The 25655-nt window shown below is 40.8% G+C and overlaps 1 gene segment (V, D, J or C); it reads left to right on the top strand.

Annotated features, from left to right (window-relative positions):
- Positions 1-326: 326 nt before the first annotated feature.
- LOC110541318 (Ig kappa chain C region, A allele-like) lies at positions 327-4707 on the top strand. The segment is given in 3 exon segments: positions 327-383; positions 1531-1684; positions 4178-4707. Coding segments are annotated over 3 exon segments (534 nt in total).
- The last annotated feature ends 20948 nt before the right edge of the window (positions 4708-25655 follow it).

Here is a 25655-nt window from a genome sequence, read left to right as displayed (position 1 = left end):
CGGGAACTCAGGTCCTATGCAAGAGCAGCAAGAGCTGTTAATTGCTTAACCATCTCGCTAGTCCCTGTTTTTCTTCATTTTTAGATGAACAAATAATAAGCAGTCCTATGTGATCAGATGCTAAAGAAAGAGATATCATATATAGTATTATATATAATAAAAAATACAATATCCTCTAAGAATTCAAGTTGAGCCTATGAAAATAAGCGTTTTTATGTCAGAGAAGCCCAAGAGCTTTCACGCTTGCCTGGAGAAGGGGTTAAGCTTCAGCAGCTGACCATTGCTCTGTTCCTCTTCAGTGAGGAGGGTTTTTGTACGGCCAGACAATGGAGTACTACCACTGTGTTGGACGTTCGGTGGAGGCACCAAGCTGGAACTCAGACGTAAGTAGAATCCTACCTCCCTTTTCTCTGTTGTCTATGTCTTGTGGCTTCTGTGTCTAAAAGTAATGTTTAAAATCTGACTTGGAAACCAGGTTCTGGCATTCTCCAGGGCAAAGATAAATAATAACTCTGTAAGCAAAGCTAGGAATAGATTGTACATGTTCTCTGAAGAGCAAATGTCAGTGTAGTAATTAAGACAACTGATAGCTTCAGAAATGCTCAGGGGAACAGAGTAACTTGCTCTAGACAACGCCTTGCTCAGAGGTCAGAAGGCGATACTCAGTTTTTGTATGGGGGGGAAGTGAAGAGAACTCAATGTGTGTACACGTTTGGACCAGGGACCAAGCTGGAATTGAAACGTAAGTATTCTTCTCAACTGATTCCTCAATGTAGCTAATCATGTTACTTTGTTCTTCGTTATGTGTCTTCATTAATGGGATTTCAGGAATGTAACAAACTCCATTCTCAGATTAGGTGTTGAGAAGGGTTAATGTTTAAACTCTCTAAACCAAAGTAACTAAATGCAGGGAAGAGGGATAATTGTCTATCAAGGGAGGTTTTTGTATAGGGAGAAGTTAAAGTAAATCACTGTGAATCACGTTTGGTGGCGGGACCAAACTGGAGTTGAAACGTAAGTACAGTTTTGCTCAATTGTTTGTAAAGTGTTGGCCCCATTTTGTCTTTTGTGTGAGTTTGTGATATATCTGGTTAAATGAACTAATTGTTCCTGGTGACCCAAAACTTAAATAGAAAATCACCAGGAAACAGGCAGTGTAGATGCTTAACAAACCTCACATCAGATGTGTGAGAAACAGTAGGATTTGTGGGAGAAATGAAAAACAGTTCCTCTCTGAATTTGGCATATCTATTGGATCAGCTTCAGGCAGGTTTTTGTAGGGGGGGGGCATTGTCATGAATCACTGTGATTCACGTTCGGCCAAGGGACCAAGTTGGAATTAAAACGTAAGTAGTTTTTTGCTCAATTATTTGTGACAACTTGGTTCTGTTCTATCATTTATATGAATTTTTGATATTTTGGCTAAGTGGGTCATTCCTGGTGACCCATACATCAATAGAAGAACTGCAGAAAGCAATCAGGGTAAAAGCTGAGGGGGAAAAAAAAAACTTGTTAGACTTGTGAGAACAGGTTGGTAGGGGAACGGAGAAGAACGACCTGGGCTTTTCCTCTGAATTTGGCCAATCTAGCTGGATTGGCTTCAGGCAGGTTTTTGTAAAGGGGACATGTCAGAGTCCCTCACTGTGGCTCACGTTCGGCAGTGGGACCAAGGTGGAATTGAAACGTAAGTACATTTTTCCTCATCTTTGCACATGAAAGACACAGGTTTTCATGTCAGGATTTAAAGTCAGTTCCGAAAATTCATTGAGTGCAGAAAATCTGTTCATCTTGAGAAAGTGGAAAGGTTCATCGGCATACATTGCCAGAACCTACTGAAACTAGGGGCAAAAAGAGGCTTTGGCTTAGGATAAAGCAGTTAATAGTGTGGTTGCCATCCAAGTGACTGGACTGGAGATTCAACGTAAGTCATTGTTGTCTGTTGCCTTCTGAGAATCTGGGTCTAACTGCAGGGAGTGTTGGCTTCTTGAAGTTTAAGTGGGAGGTTTGAGATGAGGAATATGGGCACTTCAGCATAGACAAGAGCTAAAGTCCAAGTTTGGCTCCAAAAATGAATGTAGAAGCAAAGCTTTTAAGATAAGCTGAATGATTCAAAAGATGAAAACCGTGCAGATGAAAAGAGGGTCTTGGAGCTCTCAGAATGAAAGTAAGTTCATTTGTATTGAGTTCCCGCAAACACTGTGTTGAGTTTTTTATTAAATGTGGTATAGCAGAGTTGAGTGAGGTGAGCCTTAGGCTGCTTTCTGTCTTTTGCTCCACAAATTTTTTATAACTACAAAGATCAGTATCATGCCCTGAAACAAGAATCAGTAAAATGTTTGACTGTTTGCCATGTAGAATAGGTGGCTTCTGAATAATCAGAAGAGGTGTGATTCTTAGAGTCAAAAATGTGTCTAAATTTTTTAGAGTCACAAAATGTCAAAATGAGATACTCTACAGAAACAAGTTTTTGACAGCTCATTTTTGTCTCATTTCTACATGAATATAAATTTGAAATGCTCTCTTTTATTATAAAAGAAGAAATACAGTTGGGTTTGAATTCTGTGTTTAAAGGCCCTGTGTTTTTCCCAGTTATTACTTGCTCGTATTTTTATGCCACCAATAAGAGGCTAAAATGGTCTGCAACCTCTTGTTTTTGATTGAAAGACTTTGCAGCCATCACAAGCATTTGGAGCAGCAGTTCACCAGGCCGCTGAGGGCTAAGTGAACGCCGCCACGGTAGCGCCTTCACCCTGTGCTGACTGCTTTCCTGAGACACAGTGATAGAACAATGCCACTAACAGACAATAGAGATGTGACAGACAGAACACTAACGCTGGGAAAAGGCAACTTGTTAGATTTAGGAAATAAAATGCATTTGTCATTATGTTCCTATTTTAATTTCCATTAAGGTATTATGAAAGACAGAAATTGTTTCATTTAGTATTATACTAAAAGCTTAATGAATATATTTCTTTAGAAATAAAATCTATAACCAGCAAAAGTCATGGTAAATCTGCTTTGACTGAGCTCTCATCAAATTCTATTAAATTATATGGAATTTACTGGTTAAAATAAGATAAATTTGTAACATAGTTTTTAACTGGCTATATTTTTCTTTGTACAAAATATGACATAAAATTTAACATAAGCATATTTTCTAGTACTTTAATTCTATGATAGAAAAGTGTTTAGCTACTTTAATCCCATATTCTCTAGAATTGTTTAATAATTTGTTTTTGTGATTGTCCAGCCAACTGCAACTATTTAAGGACTCTTGAAACTATTTTAAAACTCTTGAAATTATTTTAGAGTCATTTAAGTGATTTAGCCACTTTTAATTACCTTAAAACAATGTCAACTCCTTTTAAAACTCTTAATTTATTTAAAAGGGAAGAAAAACTGCTCAAAATTTTGTTGTTTTTCTTGGCAAAGGTTTTCATTTTTACTATCATTCTGTCACCCAAGAGTTGACATCCCCACAGAGGGGGTTTCCAAAAGTCATCTGGCAGCTGCTGGAGGTCAGAAGTGAAGCTAACCCGTTCCTCCCAGGCAGGTGGCCAAGACCACAGTTGACCTCTTTTGGTGTGGCTAAAAATTACCCCATGTGGTTACAGACCATCTGACCAGGGTATTCACCTGCAGGCCTTGGTGAAGGCTGAGAGAGTTGCTGGACACCCAGCATACACCCTGGCTCAAGGCCCCAGCACTAGTATGGGTTTAGCTTGGCCACACCAAAAGAAGCCATAGAGAGGCTGATATCAGAGTATTCTTGAAAAAGGCAGGAGAAAATGAATGCCACCCTTCTACTCCTACCTTACGTGTTTGTGTGTTCTCGCTTTCAAACATCAGGGATGTCAGATAAACTAATCTGTTCTATCAATCTGAAGCATAGAGCCACTGCAGCTGATGGAGAAGGCAGCTCCAGGGAAGAAAGGCATAGAAAGAAGAATAGCTTCAAAGGGTCAGACATAACTTACTTTCCAAAGTAGCCAGAAAGTAGGGAAGAACACAAATCCAGCAAGACTGTATGTGTACTTCCTGGCCTCATTGCTCCTATCTGAAGGATGTGTGCTTTTCTGTGCATCTATCTGTAACTGTCTGTCACTGTTCACACATAGTACACCCAAAGGAGAACTTCCTTCTTACTTCATACCGTCATCTGTGCTTCCTTCCTCAGGGGCTGATGCTAAGCCAACTGTCTCCATCTTCCCACCATCCAAGGATCAGTTAGAGACTGGAGGTGCCTCAATCGTGTGCTTCATAAACCAGTTCTATCCCAGAGACATCAATGTCAAGTGGAAGGTAGACGGCAATGAAAAAACAGATAACATCCTGAACAGTGTGACAGATCAGGACAGCAAGGACAGCACCTACAGCATGAGCAGCACCCTCTCATTGACCAAAGACGAATATGAAAGGCATAGCCTCTATACCTGTGAGGCTGCTCATAAGACATCAGCCTCACCCATCGTCAAGAGCTTCAACAGGAATGAGTGTTAGAGCCAAAGGTCCTGGGGCACCACCACCTGCTCCCCAGGCCCTTCCAATCTTCCCTCCTAAAGTCTTGGGGCTTTCCGCAGAGGTGACCTACCGCCGTTGCAGTCCTTCAAATCCCCTTCCCACCTTGTCCTCCCCCCCACCTTTCCTCGGCTTTTATCATGCTGATGTTTGGGGAAGATACTGAATAAAGTGAATCTTTGCACTTGAGTCTCTGTCTCTTTTCTCACTAAAAGGTTATTAACAGAAACCAATTACCTGGTTTCTTTTCTAAAGAAGGTATATGTTTAATTGCCCTAAAATCCACCACACTTAAAAAAAAATAAATCCACCATTTGCCCTACTTGGCTTCTACAATATGGCAGTCCTCCCTAAGGTTCACAAGTACTAGTCACAGATTACTTCTCTGGGCCATGTTGGGTTGCAAAAAGCATACCTTCCTACGTTTCTCTCCTAAGTCCTCACAGTTCTAAAAGGGGACAGTTCTTAAAAGCACATATTCTGTGATCTGATTCAGCCTACCCAGAACACTTGACAAAGCAATGGAGACTCCATATCACAGGAGGTGGAGACAACCTAAAAGAACAAGCAATAGGGAAAGGTTTAAGCCCATCATAGCACCTGGGCTTCATGAGCTCTTATACCTTCATTGTGTTTTTAAATATGGGTTGACTCCTATCAGCCATTGGCAATGCTGGGCACTGTCCACAGTCTACTTCAAGACTTGCTATACTGAGTTAAACAAATTCACCAAAATCTTAGAAAGATTATATTAAACTGAGATGATTATCATCTATTTTTTTGCCATTACACTCTTAGGCGCTTGTCTCTGTACATCAGAAAACTTAAGAAGCAACCAATGATCAGAGATGCATTTAGGAAAGCTTCAAACTGGATACAACCAAAATGTCCACCAACAGTTAAATTTTGGCATGTTCACAATTGAACTCAACAAAGAGAATTAATAAAGTACAACTATACGATAGCATAGTATAATCATATTAACATGACATTAAGAAAAAAACACAGAAGAGATGATATTTTCCATCCATTTAAGTTTAAAACTAGGTAAAAAATAAAATTTAAAATTAAGAAAGACATTGCTGAAGGTGGGATAAGTTGTGAGGTAGCAAGAAAGGAACTCTGGAGTCTGGAGAATGTATTCTTTCTCAATGTAGGATGTGTAATTTTTTGAAAATTAATATTGTAGTATTGGGATTTATGTTCTTTCTGTATATGTTTTATACTTCATAATAACTTCACCTAAGAAAATATTTAATAACCAGTGCATACATAAGAGAGAGTAAAAGGAATAGATCATAGATCAAGGCCAGAAAGACAGTAAATGGGGTATACAGGATCAAATCTCCACATTCCTAACTCTGCACCCCTGAGCCCTCTATTATTCTGCCTTCCAGAGCTCAAAGTACAAAATATGAGTCAAATACATGATACCTCTCTGGGCTCTCCTCTCCCTTCCATCTAACTAGGAACATCCATGTATAAAAATGAGATAGAAAAGACCTTAATCAATGGGTCAAAGAATATAAGTAACTTTGTCCAGGTATGAAGGGCCCATGTACCAAAAGTTAGGTTTGGGAAGGAAGAGGATACATAACACTGACTTTCACCCTCCCCTCTTCCTGGATGCCTCTGGGTTTAGTCCCCCGTGGGCTCATACGCTCATCACACATTTACTAAGCATCTTCTCAGCCTGTAAGAAGCATAGAAATAATAAGTTGCTGTCCCTTCCCTCGGTTTATAGACAGCCCAGTTTCCCTTTCTCAGTCAGCTCTAGGATAGTGGGAAAAGACAGTCACCAAATAGAACAGAGCAACTGATAATATTCACTATTATCCACTTTTTGAAACTTTAGAGTTTTTTCATTTACATCTTTTCAAATGGTGTAATTTCAACAATGTTAATGAACTTGAACTTCTTATCTATTTCTAGTAATCAAATTTAGCAATCAACAGCATCTCTAATCTGGCTATGAATGGAAAGCAAACCTCTTCTGAGAGGCAAGAATCTGAAACCAGTCTCATCAGGACCCAAAATAGAGAAAATAAATGTTGAATCGTGTTCCTCAAAAATATATATGTTCAAATGCTGTTGTAAACAATGATGAAATTCCAACCATTCTATTTTACCAATAAAGACTCAAGAGCCAGATGCTGGAGTGAAAACCTGCTAGCTCAGAGAGACAGAGAAAGTAACCAACTAACCTTCCTACTCAGCTCAGGTCCAGATGGAAAAAAAAAAACAAAAGGCTCACTAGCTCAGCGACAGCCCAGGAGGAAAAGGCCAAAAACCCAAGGCAGAAGGCTTGCTAGTTCAAAGCCCAAAGCCAGGGAGCTGAGGAACTGAAGCCTAAGCCAAAGCCAGAGCTTGAGCTAAAAGCTTAACTTTTAAGTTCTTAACTAAAACAGTACCCACAATGAAAAGGAAGAATACATATAAGCTCTTGGGCAATTCTGAACAGCCTTGTGCTTAGTGAAAAAAAATCTAATCTAATGTTACATGCCATATTTTTTTTAACATTGTTGAAATTACACCATTAGAGAGAAGGAGGACAGAGCATTGATCCTAGGATCTACAGATGGTCGGGACAAGAAAAAAGATGTGACTATCAAGGGGATGTGACAAGAAGAATCTTTATGGCCATGTAATCACTATCTTCATTGCAGTGGTGGCTACATATATCTATATATGTTATTAAAAAGCATAAGACTATATACACACATTGCACCAATGTCAAATGCTTAGTTTGGGCATTACACTATAATTATGCAATAAGTAACTATTTGGACAAAATGGGTGAAGTTTACATCAAACATGAGACCATACTTGTTAAGAACATAACTTAAAAACCATTTTTGTGTAACTAACTTGAAATAATTTGATGCCTGGTTTCATAATACCTAAGCCTAGGAAGCAAGCCCCTGTCAGTCCACCAGGCAGCTCAGACAGGAGCTAAGCCCTTGATATGCTAATGAAACAAGTGGTATTTATGTGCTAGTGAAGCAGCTTCAAGCTGTGAGCCCTACTAGTGCAAAACTACTGCCCAATAAAATATACAAAAACTGGAACTTTGGGAATGGTCTCTAGGATGGCTCTGCTGTACTCCTGAATCGGGGCCTCTCTATCCTTTGTAGAAAGGGTAATTTTTGGATCAAAGCTTTTGTCAGTGGGTTGTTTTTCCCCTCCTCCCACTAGTCCTGAGTCTTCAACTTGTAATTAGAAGAACCCAGTTGTGTTAACTAGAAATACAATGGCAATAGAAGGCAGAGGTCTGGGAAAAAAGATCAGCACTTGCTGGAATTAGCTTTGCACATACTGTGAAGTAAGGATCAAGGTTCCTTCTTTTCCATATGGATATGCACATACTCCATTACATTTTGCTTAAAAAGATTTCACTCCTTCACTGGACTGGTTTAGAATATTTTTGTGAAAATCTACTTGTCATGTAAGTCGAGTCTATATCTAAGTTTCCTACTTCGTTCCATTGATCTCATTGACTTATGGCAGGAGACACTGTCTTGATGGCGGAGGCCCTAGATCTTTCTCAAATATGTTGATTCTAACATAAGTGTTAGATAACCAAGCAGAGACATCACTTGGACAGTAGGATACTGCATCCACAATTAGGACAAAGAGGCAAATGCTGGAAGCAGAGATGCCATCATGACCATCTAGAGAGCAAGGCTAGCTGGCAAAATAAAGAGGAAGCAGAAAAGAAGACAAAGAGGAATTGCCAGATCATAAAGGAACACTAGAAGAATGACAATATACTGGGATCCAATATAATCCAGATGAATTATTTCAGAGGACAAACATTTCAACTGTGTTGGTGGGTGAAGACAGGAGTAGAAATGGGCTGAAAGACTTAGCAGTGTGAGGATCATTGCTGAATCAAAGGAGAGAAGAAAGTTTTATAAAAAGCAAGGCAAAATTCTGATCAGAAAGGATTCAAGAGAAAGTAAGAGGGAAAAGTTGGATACATAATGCATAAGAAACTATTTCTAGAAAAGAAGTAGAAAATGGAGGGAGAGTAATGAATCAGAAACTAAAGAAAGAATAGAAAGAGAAAAGTTACCTACACAGGACATACATGAAATTCTGGAAAATGGCAGTATTGCCAATGCTGATGAGAAGGATCCAGTAGAGATGTTAAAAAAAAATGTAGCACAATGCAAAAGGAGAAACTTCTAGAGCATTGTCCCTGGATAGGTGAGACCATCAGTAAACACAGGTGGAAGTGTCACCACAAAGGAAAACAAGAAAGCTGCAGAGAGGTCCACAGGTGTGGTGGAAATCACTCATGACATCAGTAAAGCTCTATTGCTTAGATGTTGTAGCTTCAGACAGTTGAGAAGACCCTGTAAACTGGTGTAAGCCACTCAGGTTGTAGGCAGGACAAAGCTAACGGAGTATGGGAAAGGGCAGAAATATCGCTAGAGAATGTCTTTGCCACCTGCCACACACCTTCTCTTGGCTCCTCTTGATGTCTTCTTCCCTGTAAGATTCCTTACAGACACTCCAACATTCTTCTCCTATTTCTGACACCTTCTCCTATTTCTCCCCACACCTAACACTTTCCTATTCCTTTCCCATTTCTATGGCTCACTTTTTCCTCCCCAGCTTCTGCCGCTTCTCTCTTTGCTCTTATCTTTTCTGTTCTTTCATCCACCTGCAGTCCTAACTCAAGACTGAGTAGTCCTTATCATCTCTGCTGTGTGACTGGGTATCTCATGAAAGGCTCCGTCTCCCAAATCTGGATGGGCCTTTTAGTATTCCTGAAGCTATGAGACTCTGCATAGACTCAAAAAGGAAATGACAGGGAGGAGGGAATAATGGAGTGGGAAAAGCTGACACTACCATTGTCCCCTGTATGGTACCTTAAACTTCTTAGACCCTCCACTAAGGTGTTATTAGCTGTGACTCATAAGTGAAGCCAGAGCTAAGGTTTTCATATCTGAGCATTACAGAACTAATAGAGCAGTAGTTTTCAACTTTAATTCCTGATCCCTTTGGGGGTCAAACAACCCTTTCACATGGGTTGCATATCAGATAGCTTACACATCTTATATTATGATTCATAACAGTAGCAAAATTATAGTTATGAAGTAACAATGAAAATAATTTTATGGTTGGAGGTCACCAAAACATAAGGAACTGTATTAAAGAGTCATAACATCAGGAAGGTTGAGACCTACTGTAACAGAGAATGAGGCTTAAGGCAGGGCCAATGGCCCATGCCTTTTCCAATGTTTTCCATATGGTAAGCTCTATGCAGCCTTATTTAAGAACACTGATTTATAAGTTCGAAAGGATAAGGGTCTTCACTCTCTATCAGCCATCTATATAAACACATAAGCTTTGACTCCACCATAGGTTCAAGTGCAAATGACAAACATCCCTCAACCTAAGACAAAGCAGTAAAATATTAATGACCAAATAGGAAATCAGAGGCCTTTTAACCTGTGGTGGCTCCATAGGTGCCAACAGACTTTTATTCTGCTAACCGTAACAGTTCTGCTAACAGTGTCTCAACTCATGTCACTGAATCTTTAGGAAGCTCCTTAGGTGTCTTGTACCCCATTTCTTAAAGATAAGGAAGCTAAGATTTAGAGGGAATAAATGTCATGCCTAAGATCATACAACCAGTTAAGTCCAAGTCGGCCTGATCAAGAGGCCCAAGTCAAAAACAATACTGCTCCTTCACTAACTCTTTTGTACAGTTGCTGATTCCAGAAGGAAAAAAAAAATCAGTGAATATCCCAGTGGGGGGGGATTAGAAATCAAATGGCTCATACAACAGATGAGGAAATACTGGGAGGAGTTGAGGGAGGGGGCTTCAATTGTGATATATAATGAACAAATTGTAAAAACATAAATTTAAAAAAAAAGATAAGGAAATAAAAAGATAGAGATGGAATAATAGACTCAAGGTAGTTGTACACTTCTGTACTCCCAACACTAGGAAGATTGAGGCAGTAAGTCCTTGAGCTCAAACCAGCTTAAGCTACACAGACAAACTGTCTCAAAAGTAATTACTAACTGTTTAATTAATAGGAGATTGAATGGTAAGATCTGGTCACTAAGAGGCAGAATTGAGATTCAGAATCAGTATTTTCTACATGCTATACTTCTAAATTGCAATAAGGATCTAGTTGTAGATACATAATGAGAAGATTCTATTAACCTCTACAACAACAGTGTTAGATTCATATGGAAAAATATTATCAGCCAACATCTTCCACCATTTCAGTACAGTACTAAGGAACCCACATGTATCTCTCCACCCATCCCCCACCCAAGACTGGTTATTGAGTTTCATGGTGACTGGCCTGAGAAGATTTAAAAAAGTAATGCTACCTTAGGAGGGAGTGTCCCATGGACCAAGATAGCAACTGTCATAGCAATCGTCACACTGCTTTGATCAAGAAGACCTTTTGAGGAACTGAAAACAGAACCTTTGGCACATCTGTTGCTTTCGCTCCCATCCTCCTCCAACAGACTGGGTGGTACACTCCACACCCTTTCAAGTTTCCAAAGCCTCACACACCAGCACCCCCAGCCCAGCATCTGGCCAAGACTGTATCCAGCACTGGAATGAAAATGGTACCAACCTTCATCTTGTTTAATATCACTTTATCTCAAGCTCCAGCCTAGGCCCCAGTTCTAATGCTTTTCCACTGTCAAAGCTCTGCTTGGAATAGTCAGTGTCCTTGAAGAGTTCTGATATGGGCCCATGTACAATGTAAGACATGTGAAAAAGGTGTTTCATGAGGCCCAGACGGGTTCTGGGAGTACCTGAGAGCAGCAAGAAATAGTTGTTCTAAATAGTTTGGTCATCTTGAGGCTGAGAGATTAAGAAGGATAGAGACGGACCACATCAGAATTTCAGAATAAATGTCATTAAATGCCCCACAGCCCACAACAGAAGTGTTCTATTCTTGCTAGATCCCTTTTCCATCCATTGATATGACCATCCTCCTATCCATTCACCTAGATGTTGGCTCCTACCCAAGTCAAGATAAATCATCTGCCCTTCAACAAGAAAGCCTAGCATCAAAGAGAGAAAACTGTGTGTTTGGATATGTGAGTACTCACTTTTATTCATTTTGTGGGTGGTTTTTGAGGCAGAGTCTCACTATGAAGCCATAATCCTCAAACCCATAATCCTCCCGCCTAAAATGGTTACGGATATATACAACCATGCTGGATGTCATTACAATCATGTGTCTCCATGGACCTGCCAAAGTTCCAGGGTGAAGGAACTCCCAACCTAGGGTGGACACAATCAACCAGAATTTGCAACATGGAGTAGGTGGCTGTGTGCCAATCATCTAGACAGCTCTGCAGATGCAAGCTACCAAAAGGGCATCCAGCACTTATTGAAGGTCAGTGAAGATACCCTCATCCACCTGCCAAATGCTAGCCAAGTTTGGAACCACCTGCACCGAGGGCATCCTCACAAATCATTCCGACGCTTCAGCCCTCTGGGGCTGGGAATGGATTCTGTGAGAGGCCATCAATTACAAACTTGTTTGCTCTTCCTTTGTCTTTAATTCTCTGTCTACATTAAAGCAATACTTATCAAATCTCTACCTCAGGGTCACTGTAAGCAATGAATTAAGTACCATATATGATCTACTTAGTATAGAGCATGGTGTAGCATATTGTTCAAACCTTATATAGTGTCTTTTTTATTCATCTGTTCATTTGATGATATGATTTTGTGGCTTTTTCTGTGCATATTTGGCTTTTGAGACAAAGCTTTTTTCTGTAGAGCCCTGGCTAACCTGGAACTCACTGTACAGAGCAAGATGTCTCAAGTTTGCAATGATCCTCTTGCCTCCACTTCCCAAGTGCTTACATTAGAGGCATGTGCCACCATGCCTGGTTCATATTAGTTCTTGGATTCTATAGATGGGCTCAGTAGATATTTTTCCTGCAGTAATCCCACAAGGAATTCTCTAATTTAGACTGAAATATTTGTTTCTTCCAATATGCAAAAACACACCAATTTAACAAAAAAAAAGTGCTAAAAATCTCACAATTGGGAAGATAGAGAAAATAAGGTACAAGGTAGAGACTTTGTTTGCCAATCTTGTGTCTCACCCCCAGGCCTAGGGAGCTAGGTCAGCCCCACATATTTTCCTCCATACACACTGTGCAGTACCATAAAGGGACTTAGGACATGTTGCATGTACAACATGCATTTCTCAATTTTATATTAAGAAAAAAATAAATGTGCTTTCTAATCATGAGCCTAGAGTTTCAAGAGATCCAACCATCCGGCTGTCTTCCCCGGCAGGACACTGAATTGAGGGTATGTTATTTACCACTGTGGGAAAAGAGACCCTGGCCACTGAAATATCACAAACACTCTTTGGCCTACAAATCAATTTAGACCTGCCTTCCTACCCACTCAGTTCACAGTCAGGGAATGATGGTGAATTTTATATTTTTGGCCTTTCATTATGAAGAGATTTTTTAAGGGAACAACAAACTAACATTGTAGATAGAGGAGCACAAAACAAACAAACAAAAAACAAAACAACAACCAAAAAAGAAAACAAAACACCTTGGGGAATTCTGACATATTTGACAAAGAAGTTATAAGGGATTGTAACATTTTACCCCCGTGGGTATCCTGGATTGTTTTGTCCTATGTATGTGATTTGCACAACAGAATCAGAGGAAGATGAGAAAGATACTCAAGGACAAGGAGGGCTGGCAAGCCCTTCTGGTGTGGGAGCATGACCCACACTCAGGACTCACCTTCCTTCCACTCAGAACCTCAGGCTCCAAACTGAATTGTGTTGCCTGGGAAGGAGCAAAGGGGGAAGAGGAGGAGAAGGGCTTCTGGTCTGCTCCTACGATGTTCTCACACAGATCCACCTTAATTTGGGTTCTAGTGCATAATTTCTTTTGTCATCCACCAAAAACAATAATCTAGAGATGAGGACATTCTGGACTGAGATTCACCATCCAAACACTAAATCTGACACCCTCGATCTCTCTTTCTCTCCCTCTTTCTCTCGCCCTCCCCCACCCCTGAGTATGTGTGAGCATGTGTGTACCCGTGTGTGAGTGTGTATGTCTGTGTGTTCATGTGTGTGTTCATTCTGGTTTAGTGTTTGCTTATTTGGATTTATTGAGAAAGGATTTCACAATCTACCCAAATTGGCCTCAATTACACCATCCTCCTGCCTCAACCTCCTGAGTGCTAGAATTACAAGTGTATGTGCTGCCATCTCTAATCTTTCTGTTTTCCTTTATGAAGCAGGTGAGAACACTCCATGATGTGGGTAAGAGTATTTATGAAGTATTTCATTTAACAAATTAATGTTTGTGCTTTAGTTCCACAATATGCTAAATCCAATTTTTTAAATGACTATATGGAAAATATTTAAAAGAACAGGAGGAAAAATAGAGAAGGAAATAATGGGGAGAAAAGGAAAACAGTGGGGGTTACAACACCTGAAAATCTTGACTATGTGCATCTAGGAATGGGGCTGTAGGTTACAATGCTTATCACTTGTCTATCGCACCATTTACCAGGCTCCATTGTTAAATGACATGCTTTTGGAGACTCTAATGGTGATGTTAACCCAAGCAGCTCACGCCAATATGGAAAGATTCCCCTGGATTATTGCAATAAAGATAAGACACACTATGCCTAGAGGCTAGGAAATCTCATGCTTCACAGCCCTGTCTTTGACTTACATCTGCCCCCCATTCGAGGAACCCTTTCAGGATTATAGATGTTGAAGATAAAGACAGGATCTCCTAAGGATAATCTAGAAAAGATCATCCGGAGTGAGGTATCCCAGAAGCAGAAAGACACACATGGTATATAAGATAGATAGGTCTGAAATTCTCCTTTGTGTGGTTTAGGTATCAAGGTGACTGTGGCTTCATAGAATGAGTTTGGTAAGGTTCCTTCTGTTTCTATTCTGTGGAATAGTTTGAAGAGAATTGGAGTTAGCCCTTCTTTGAAGATCTGGTAGCATTCTCTGCTGAAACCATCAAGCCCTGGGCTTTTTTTGAAGGGAGACTTTTGATGACTGCTTCTATTTCTTTGGGGGATATAGGACTGTTTAAACTGTTTACCTGATCTTGGTTTACCTTTCATAAATGGAATCTATCAAGAAAATTGTCCATTTCATTTAGATTTTCAAAATGTCCATTTTTAAAAAATTGTCCATTTTTTAGATTTTGGCATATAGGCATTTGAAGAACGACCTAATGATTCTTTGAATTTCCTCAATGTCTGTCATTATGTCCCCCTTTTCATTTCTGATTTTGCTGATTTGGATAGTTTCTTTCTGCCTTTTAGTTAGGGTTTGTCTATCTTGTTGATTTTCTGAAAGAACCAGTTCTTGGTTTCATTGATTCTTCGAATTGTTTTGTTTCTAATTTATTTGTTTTAGCTCTGATGTAGTCCATGGCAGCTCAGTATCCAAGTGGGTTCCCTAATAAGGGGAAGAGGGACTGTCTCTGACATGAGCTCAGTGGCTGGCTCTTTGATCACCTCCCCCTGATGGGGAGCAGCCTTGCCAGCATTAAAATGCAAACCTACTGGGTCTGGTAGCACAAACTTGAAATCCCAGCTACTTGGGAAACTGAGGCAGAAGGATCTCACATTTGCCAAGACATGCCAAGGCTACAGTGCAAGTTTGAGGCTAGCTTACTCAAGCTAGTGAAACCCTGTCTCAAAAGAAAAATAAATAAATAAAAACTTTAAAGTCTGGGGATGTGGCTCCATGGCAGAGCACTTGCCTAACATGTATAAGGTCCTAGAGTTAATCCCCAGTACAACAATTGTTACAAAACTATAATAAATCTTACATAGTAAACATTTATAAATATATTTCATATACTCCTAAGGTACATAATCTATTGTCTGTTAAGCAGAAACTGACACTGTTCCCTTGAAAACTGTACACCAAAGCATTTGATGATTGTAATCAGAGGACTTAGAGAAAGTCACTCTCAATTTCCATGCTTCAGCTTATAATTTATCTACCACTCATTGGAAACCTGAACTACGATTTTTCAAACCTTGAACCCTATTAATGTTATAGTTGTTACAGAGCTTTGTACAAAGCATAGTGCCTTGGCCAGACAAGCATCTGTTGAATGAATGAATAGATGAGCAAGCGAACTGCTTGTCAGGGTGTGGGGTTGTTTTTCTGTAAGCCTGGGGGTGTGTGTTTGTTTTCTGGATACACTGACTGACAGAGTGTGGCATTATTATTACCCTCTGTTTACAGGTGAAGAAGCGGAACCATCTGGAGCCTTGCTCAAGTGGAAGGCACCTCTCACACCTGCCCTGTGCACACAAGCAGTTGCCGGGATCAATGCCACTGGCCTCCGAAGAGTCCTGCTGCAAAGACAATCCACTCTGTTTATTTTTCTATCATCCTTGTGTCACATCTGTGCACTGTTGTCTGAAGCTCTAGAGATACTTCTTGTAAGGACAGCCGACTCTACCTTCTGGATCCAAACAGCTAGAAATCATTTCTCACTTCTCTTGACTCTGGATAATCCAGTCATATTCCACAAGTACCACCCTCCACCCAGCCCCATGGCCATACGCACCACCTCTGAGTATACATGGGCATTTGCTGTTAGAGTCAAGTAGGCACATCTATGCTGGGGTCAGGTGATTTGGTCCCATGTAAGAATTCATTAATTTGGCAGGAAAAAAATGGCTTAATCACTCTGAACACTTTTGAATTACTGGTGTTTCATAAATGGAATGGTTTTTTTTTACCCCAGGACAGGCTTTCTCTGTGTAACCTTGGCTGTCCTAGAACTCATTCTGTAGACTAGTCTGGCTTCAAAGTCAGAGACCCACCTGCCTCTGCATCCCGAGTGCTGAGTTTAAAGGCATGTGCCACCACTGCCTAGCATGAAACAGGTGTGTGTGTGTGTGTGTGTATGTGTATGTGTGTCTAGACAAAAATTTTAAATGACCTCATTTAATTATAAGAATAAATCTTTTTAAAAACTTTTCAACATGTACTGCAATATATACATATATAACTGTGATCCGTAAACATTCCAGGTTTACTAAAAATTTTGACCACTTTTCAAATAAGTTACAACTGCTTTACAGACAGGAGAAAGAGTCTAAAGGACAAAGGATAGGGGTGGTTCATGCCCTACAGCAGTGACCTGACTTACTCAACCTTGTTGGTAGCTAATGCTAAAACAAGATTGTAAACCAGGACTCCAGACTTTCCATCCAGTTCTTTCTCTATACTCTTACTGAGTCCAGGAGGCCCAGAGAAGCTGTCAAGTGGCATGAGAAATGTCCATGAGTGTCCCCTCAGTGACAGAAAGGCCAGAGCATGTCAGCCATCCTGCCTAACTTCTAATTCAGGCAGGAATCTGATCACTACTTTCATTGGCACAAACACTCACGGATTTAGGTGATGGTTGCATTGGACAAGTTTCCCTGGACTGGCTTGGATTAAGCTGATGTGACTTGAATTACACTAATAGATGGAAGGCTGTCACAATTGTGTTGTGTGGTCTGGAGTTCCTTTCCTGAGCAAGAGCCCAGCTGTTCCATTCCCAAAAGGGGAAGCCCTAAGAATGTCCTGTTAGCTACATCACAGGGTGCTGCATGAAATCAGCACAGTGCTGGCGAGCTAAGCTTTTTACTTGTAAGGAGTTGAGAAAAAAGCCTCCATCAGCCAGAAAGAAAACTATACAGATGCGGAGGTGCCGCAGCGGTTAAAGCACTTGCCACACATGCAAGCCTGGGTGCCTGGGTTCAGATCCCCAGAACTCACATAGAGCCAGACACAGTAGCACACATTTGTAATTTCAGTACTCCTACATGCGGGAACAAAAGAACCCCTGGAAGCACGTGCACCAGCCAGCCTGGAATATGTAATGGCAAACAAGAGACCCTCTCTCAAACAAAGTGAAGGTGAGGACCAGAGCCCAAGTCCTCTGACTTCCACACAAAGCAGCATGTGTCTGAACTCACATGCAAATACAGAAATTACACATAGAACACACACACACATACACACACACATACATACACACACATATACACACACACACACTTCAAAAAGAAGATGTATACCCTCTCCCCTATTGTCTACTTGGTAAGTTGATAGTTACCATGCTGCTTTTTCTTTTTTCTTTCTTTCTCTTAAAGGATTTGTACTTCTGTTGGAATTGACTGGTTCTTAGAAGAACTGGGCACTTCTCCAAAGGGACAATAGGACAGAACCCTGAAGCCTAACATCAGCGCTGCCAGAGCCTCCCCTTCCTTTGGACTGAATATTGGGTTATACAAGAATGTATAAAGGCAAATCCACAGCAAGCCAACAGGAGAGAGTAACATCACCCATTGTATGTGGTGCACCCTGAGCTCTTTAAGAAAACCATCCTCCAATGCTAAAGACACATGGAAGAGGAAATTCTGCCCTAGTAATGGATGTCCCTCAGACAGGGACTGCTTGATTATTCAACCCAGTCACTATTCAACAGTTTTTAAAAGGATATCTTAGGTCAATTATTAAAGAGAAAGCCTTTTAAATCCACCTATAAATCTCTAACCCTAGTATCTATTACTTTCAGTTCTCACATTCTGTTCTTTTCTGATATTTATCTGCATATTCAATGCATAACCCCTGGATCAGCCACAAAATTACAATTTCATGTTCAACTTGTTTCTACCTAGGTAATGCATTGATCACGTTGAATGTTGCATATTATTCTCATTCTAACAGTCCATAGTTGACTTGGCCTTTTCCTATTGTTACAGCTACAGTGACTGTGCTGGCTCTCCACGGTCTCCATCACTGTTTACCTCATCTGCCTGGAGAATGTTTTATGCAAGTGATCAATAGTCTATTTCCTAACAATCTAGGTTGAAATTGTTTCATCTGCATTCATTTGGTCTCATGAAAACATTGCTAGTTGTTTGATAATGGGTTGGAAGTGTAATAGAAAGCTTGCTGGCATGCCCAAGGCCCTAAACTTCACCACCACCACAACAATAAACAAACAAATAAATAAAATTGCCAGCTTAGTTGAGATCAGAGGGCTCATTTTAAACGTGTTCTAGCCTCATAGTTAATCACAACAGAGTGTTCATAGCAGAGGAAATGGAGCCAACTGTATGACCCAGGGTGACCATTTTCTTTATGCTTAGCCAGACTCTTGCTGAATAGTACTGTGACTTCTTTTCATTTAATTCCCGTACAGTATTGTTAGTAGATTATGACCCTCACTATCTTCTTTGTAAATTAGCAATAATACCCTTTTCTTGGAACTGTTGTAGAAAAGTAAAATTTAATAAATGTCAATGTTAATAAATTCCAGTGTACAAACTCTTAAGATGTTGAGCTTCTGAGAAGAATCGTTGGTGTTTAAGCCAAAAAGTAAGAACAGTTGTCATGGAAAGGCACGTGCCAAATTTTAAACTGAATCATCTCTCATTTTCTGTGATTCTAAACATACAAATGAGCACTTAATCAAGCTTTTGAGTGAACCTAACCATTTTAGGGTGACTCCAACAGGGTAAACAGCCATCTCAAAATGGTGAGACAAGGATTTTAAACTATCAAAACCCATTGTTAGCCCCAGCTATCCATGCCAGAATAGCATGGCTGGGAGAGCCAAACAAGACAAAGAGCATTCCAAAGTCAGAGTCCTGATCAGAAACACAAGCATGGGAAATCAAAGGTAGGAAGTATCTTAACACCATCAAGAACAATTCCTGTTCTACAAACAGAAAAACTAGAGAAGCCAACTGAGAAATGAAAGATGTCACAGGAAAATGCCCCACGGAAAGGAGAGATCACCATTTCATTAATCTGAATATGAGATAATGAAGCCAGGGGATTTCCACCATACCACATCACACAGCAGAAAGCTTCTATTTTAAGAGCCCAGCCCTGCACCTGTGCAGAGCAGATGGACTTCGCAAAAGAAGAAATGAAAACAGGGTTTTCTCACTGCCACACTTGCATGAAGGTGCAGGACATGGGCTAGATGAGCAACGGTGAAGGAGCCAAGTGTTGCTGGCATACAGGCCATATGGGGGGAGGGGTCTTTTGCCATAGATTCCCAGTTTTTCTCTCCCCTAGCTTGAGCCCAAACACCAAAGGGAAAAAACAAGGCAAAGTCAGAGGAAAGAACTCTTAATATCCTGGCTCTTGTATAGTCCCACTGTTTGCTGACTGCACAAAAAGAATGGGAAATTAAATTAAAGACGTACAGCATTGCCATTGCCCAGAAGCCAAGAGCCTGGGCCTCTGTGCTCCCGCTCAGCAGCCAAGGGAAAGGAAACAGTTAGGTCTTACAATGATTTGTCAATAAAGGCAGGAAAACATCCTAAACGTACTGTCCTCAGTGAACTAACAAAACTACACTGGAAAACTGGCAAAGTGCAAAGCCAGCAAACCTGATTAAGACCCTAGAGCTCCCTCAACCTGGCTGACTGGTCTTCATCAAATTGCTAACAGTACCTACGGCTCGGTTTCTCCACTTGTAATTTTTTAAGCTATAACACAGTACACCCCTGAATGTGATTATAACTACAGTGACAATAGAACAGTGCCTAGGGAAGGAATCAAGTGGAAAGAAGGCGTTTTCTTTGTTTTTATATTATGTATTTGTTCATGTTCATGCGCTTGCACACAAACATACATACACACACTCATCCACTAGTGTGCCACGGCACACATGTGAACATAAAAGGACAACTTGGGAGAAGTCATCTCTCTCCTTCCACCGTATGAGCTCTGTGGCTTGAACCCAGGTCCTCAGGCTTAGTGGTAAGTGCCTTCACCAACTAAGCCATTTTGTAGGTCTCTGTTCTTACTGTTATCAATGCATGTGAACACTGCTGCATATTCCATGAGAGGCTCCACTCTTCTTTGTATTCACACCAGAAGATAAACAATAATCCCATCTGTAACATCTCCGCTGTGACACAAAGGCCAGGTTGTACTAGCTTCCTCCTTCATAGAATCTACCTTCACACTGAAAGAGTTCAAAGTTTAGCTTAAATCATGTCAGCAGACTATCTTTTTCTATCAAAACCTGATTATTTAAGACTCACTGCATATAGTTTTTATAAATCTGCCCTCTTTTTTTTTTTTCTCTCTGTGTAGTCGTGGCTGTCCTGGACTCACTTTGTAGACTAGGCCGGTCTCTAACTCAGTGAGATCTTCCTGCCTCTGCCTTCCCCAGTACTGGGATTACTATGTGTATGCATGTTTTGCTTCATGTGTATGGGAGTTTTGCCTTCATGTGTGTCTGTGCTCCACACGTGCTGCTGCTTGAGGAGGTGGTGAGCCTCTGTGCTCACCTCCACGTGGGTGCTAGGAATCAAACCGTGGTCTTTTGCAACAACACGTGCTCTTTTTTTTATTTTTTTTATTTTAACTTTTATTGATTACACTTTATTCACTTTGTATCCCCACATAAACCCCTCCTTCCTCCCCTCCTAATCTCACCTTCCCTCCCCCCTTCTTCACGAAGGCCGTTCCCCAAGTCCACTGATATGGGAGGTCTTCCTCTCCTTCCTTCTGATCCTAGTCTATCAGATCTCATCAGAAGTGGCTGCAGTCATCTTCTGTGGCCTGGTAAGGCTGCTCCCCCCTCAGGAGGAGGTGATCAAAGAGCAGGCCAATCAGTTTATGTCAGAGGCAGTCCCTGTTCCCATTATTATGGAACCCACTTGGACAATGAACTGCCATGGGCTACATCTGTGCAGGGGTTTTAGGTTATCTTCATGCATGGTACTTGGTTGGAGTATGCGTCTCTGGAAAGACCCCTGTGTTCAAATTTTTTGGTTCCAACACGTGCTCTCTTTTTTTTTAATCAAACATATTTCTTTTTTTAATTCTTTATTAATTACACTTTATTCACTTTGTATCCCCCTTGTAGTTCCTCCCTCCCTCCTCCCGTCCCAATTCCTCCCTTCCTCCACCCTCTGCATGCATGCCCCTCCCCAACTCCACTGATAAGGGAGGTCTTCTTTTCCTTCCTTCTGATCCTAGTCAATTAGGTCTCATCCAGAGTGGCTGCATTGTCTTCTTCTTTGGCCTGGTAATGCTGCTTCCCCCTCAGGGGGAGGTAATTAAAGAACAGGCCAATCAGTTCATGTCAGAGACAGTCCCTGTTCCTATTACAATAGAACCAACTTGGATACTGCCATGGGCTACATCTGTGCAGGAGTCTTAGGTTATCTCCATGCATGGTCCTTGGTTGGAGTATTAGTCTCAGGAAAGACCCCTGTGCTCAGATTTTTTGGTTCTGTTGCTCTCCTTGTGGAGTTCCTGTCCTCTCTGGATCTTACTGTTTCCCACTTCTTTCATAAGATTCCATGCACTCTGCCCAAAGTTTGCCCATAAGTCTCAGCATCTGCATTGATAGTCTGCAGGGCAGAACCTTTCAGAGGTCCTCTGTGGCAGGTTCCTGACTTGTTCCCTCTTTTCTCCTTCTTCTGATGTCCAGCCTCTTTGCCTTTCTGGATAGGAATTGAGCATTTTAGCAAGAGTCCTCCACTTGATTAGTTTCTTTAGGTGTACAGATTTTAGTAGGTTTACCCTGTATTATACGTCTATATGCGTGAGTATATACCATGTGAGTCTTTCTTCTTCTGGGAAAGCTCACTCAGGATGATCTTTCCCAGATCCTACCATCTACCTGCAAATGTCATGATATCCTTGTTTTTTATTGCTGAGTAGCATTCCATTGTGTAGATGTACCACAATTTCTGTATCCATCCTCCACTGAAGGGCATCTGGGCTGTTTCTAGCTCCTGGCTATTACAAATAAGGCTGCTATAAACATGGTTGAGCAAATGTCCTTATTGTGTACTTGAGCCTCTTTCGGGTATATGCCTAGGAGCCAACAACGTGCTCTTAACGACTGAACCAACTCTCCAGCTCTGAAACTCAATTTCTTTTGAAAAAAAAAAAAAATCAAGTGGCTGGGGAGATGGCTCAGTGGGTAAGAGTACTTGCTGGGCAAGCATGAGGACTTGAGTTCAAATCCTCAGGACTCACATAAAAATAAAAAAATCTCAGTTCAGGGGCTGGAATGGTGGCTCAGTGCTTGAAAGCACTCGCTGCTCTTGCAGAGGACCCAGGTTAAGATCCCAGCACACAATCACCTGTAACTCTACAGGATCTGACACCGTCTCGGGGCCTCAATAGGAATCCATATGTGGTATAACTATGTACACAGACACACATATACACATAAATGTTTTTATCTCAGTCAGAGCCTGGAATCTAGTGCAGTAAGAACAGTGCTTCCCATAGAAGTCGATCCCCAGATCCCATGTCAAAATCGCCAGGAACAATGTCACATGCTTATAATTCCAGGACTGGAAAGGTGGCTTCCTGGGACTCACTGGCTAGCCTTCTGAGTGAGGTCCGAGTCCATGAAGGACTTACCTCAAAGGCATAAAGGTGAACAGCCCTTGAGGAACAGCGCCTGAGCTTGTCCTCTGGCATCCACACACACGTACACACATATCACAAAAAGCTCAGTGCAGGCATAAGAATGTCCAGAGTTCTCTGAGTGACCTCAGAGAATTCCACATCCGTTGCCTTACTTGAGGCAAAATTAATAACTTTAAGGATCTTGACTACAGTAAAATAAAAGCAGTATATATCATTTCCTTTCATTAATGACTTTTTCCTTTCATAATTTATAAATCACAACAAAGTACTGTTTTTTAAAAGCTAGTGAATTAAGACTATTTCATAAACTGTTAACTAGGCCTTCTTCTCCATATCCATGCCTCTGTGTGTTTAAGGGCTTGTTAACTACAAAGGGCTCCGTGATTGTAAGGTGCTCCCAGGCGTGATTGACAGTTGCTGGGTGTGTTTTCACTCATAGACGAAGCATCGTAACAAGCATCAAATGGCCACAGAGCAGTCATAGGGAGTGGACTGTGCTACTGTGTACACAGTCTTGGGCAATCACTGGGCCCCAGTTTCCCTGTCTGTAGCATGAGGGGACTGATTGGATGGGCTGACTGTGAAGATCTCTACTGCCTAACAAGATGTGGTCTCTGCATGGCAATGTGAAGAATTTCCATGGTTCTTTCAGCATGATAATTTGGGAACAAAGAACTTAACATGAAAAGGGGGTCATGGAGTATTCCTATGGAGCTGAGTTTTTAAGTTTTACCAAATGATAAATCACTTAGAGAATCTCTTAGAAAGAGAACTGACAAAGAGGAACTAAATGGCAAATGGTCAGGGTCTATGATGCTGTTGGCCCATGACCCCTCGGTGCCCCTGGCCTCACAGATGGTGAGGAACATCTGAACCAAATCACACCTGGATTCCCAGACATCTTTAGAACAAGAATGGACAACGGTCCTGATGATTTAAATAGAGCAGTTGTTAGGAAACACATGCTAAATCTAGAAATGCCTGAATATTCTGGTTTGAGTGCCAACAATTAGACAGAATTGCCAAAGCAATTGGTGTATTTTTCTGTGCTGTGAATGCTGGTATGGACACTTAGATGTTTTAAAATATTCCAGTGGTAGATATAAAACACTTGTACCTGGTTCTGGTTTCTCCCCAGTGTGACAATGGGTCATGTTCTTCATCTATAAACCTGCCTACATTTTTCACATTGAGTAATGGTCCCAAAAAAAAAAAAAAAAAAAGAAAAGAAAAGAAGAAACAGTTCTTTGAAAATCCAGCTCTTTGAAATCTATTACAAATGCGTATAAGTTTCTGAAAAAGGTTCACAGGATTCATTTCATGACAGGCAACCAGGTGGACCTTTCCGCCATGTTGTGCGATGGGCCGCAGTCTGACCTCCTTACAGACTCCATGTTGCGTCTGTATTACTTGGCCTTGTGTAATTAGAACATCAGGTATGGCTTCCCTCGCTCCCTCTTTCTGTACAGACACCTGCAATCACAGAAACAGAAAGTCAACGTTCCTAGTTCACAAATAGGAAAAGAAAGCCTTACAGAATCATGCTTTCAGGTAGGATCTGAGTCTATTCGTGAGGCCTGGCACTAAATTGGTCATTTTTGCAATTCTCAGTAAAAGAACACCTGTACATTCAGTACCTGGAACTCAGAATTCACAGTAAACATCAACACACATGCAAATTCATCTGTGGCCTGCTTCACCCCCATGCTCTTTTCTTTCTTTTCTTGAAGAAAAACAGATGTGTAAAAATAAAACACAAAATAATCTTCACATGGTTGGAAATTAACACTTATGAAACATTTAATTGGTACTATAAATCAGCATAATGTTTTGAAAAGGAATTTAGATAACACATACCAAAAGCTACTAAAATTCCATCCCCTTTAACTCAGTAAGTTCAAGAAACCTAAGCATTGAACAATAAAAACCAGGGGACGTGGCTTCATTGTTGAGCTCCTGTCTGGCATGCTCCAGACCCCAGGTCCAATCCCTAACCTCACAAAAGTGATAATGATAAAATAAAATAGCAACAGCAGTCGAATGCTAAGTGACTATCAAGAGGAGAAATGGCCAAGGAAATATGGACAACTATCCCAATGAACTAATTTGCTGTCTTATGAAAGGAAGCCTGTGTAACAACATGGGCAGCTACATACTAATGAGATCCTGGTAGTGTTGACTTCCGTTACAATCAGTCCTGTATAAAAACACATGTGTTTAGAAATAAGGATTCTAAACAGAACTCAGACAAAATTTTGAGCACATGTTGCATTAAAAACAAGTGGTAAGCCTGGCAGTGGTGGCACATGCCTTTAATCCCAGTGCTTGGGAGACAGAGGCAAGTGGATCTCTGAGTGCAAGGCCAGACTCGCCTACAGAGTAAATTCCAGGACAGCCTGGAGAACCTCTGTCCTGAAAAAATGAAAAAAAAAAAAAAAAAAAGTAAGAGATAAGTGTCTTCCTTCAAAATATTTGTTATTGCATCAATGTTCAGTGTCCAAGCTATGGATTAGTTCAGATGCCCAACAAAAAAATGAATGGAAATAAAAAGAATAAATGGCATGTATACCCATAAGATTTTTTTCATTACAGTGTGTGTGTGTGTGTGTGTGTGATCATTGTGAAGGTCAGAGCACAACTTGCATAAATTGATTCTCTCCTTGTACTCTGTAGATCCCAGGATCGAATGCA

Source organism: Meriones unguiculatus, chromosome 5 (genome assembly GCF_030254825.1).
Source record: "Meriones unguiculatus strain TT.TT164.6M chromosome 5, Bangor_MerUng_6.1, whole genome shotgun sequence".
Classification (NCBI taxonomy): domain Eukaryota; kingdom Metazoa; phylum Chordata; class Mammalia; order Rodentia; family Muridae; genus Meriones; species Meriones unguiculatus.
This window is presented reverse-complemented; position numbering and strand designations above follow the sequence as displayed.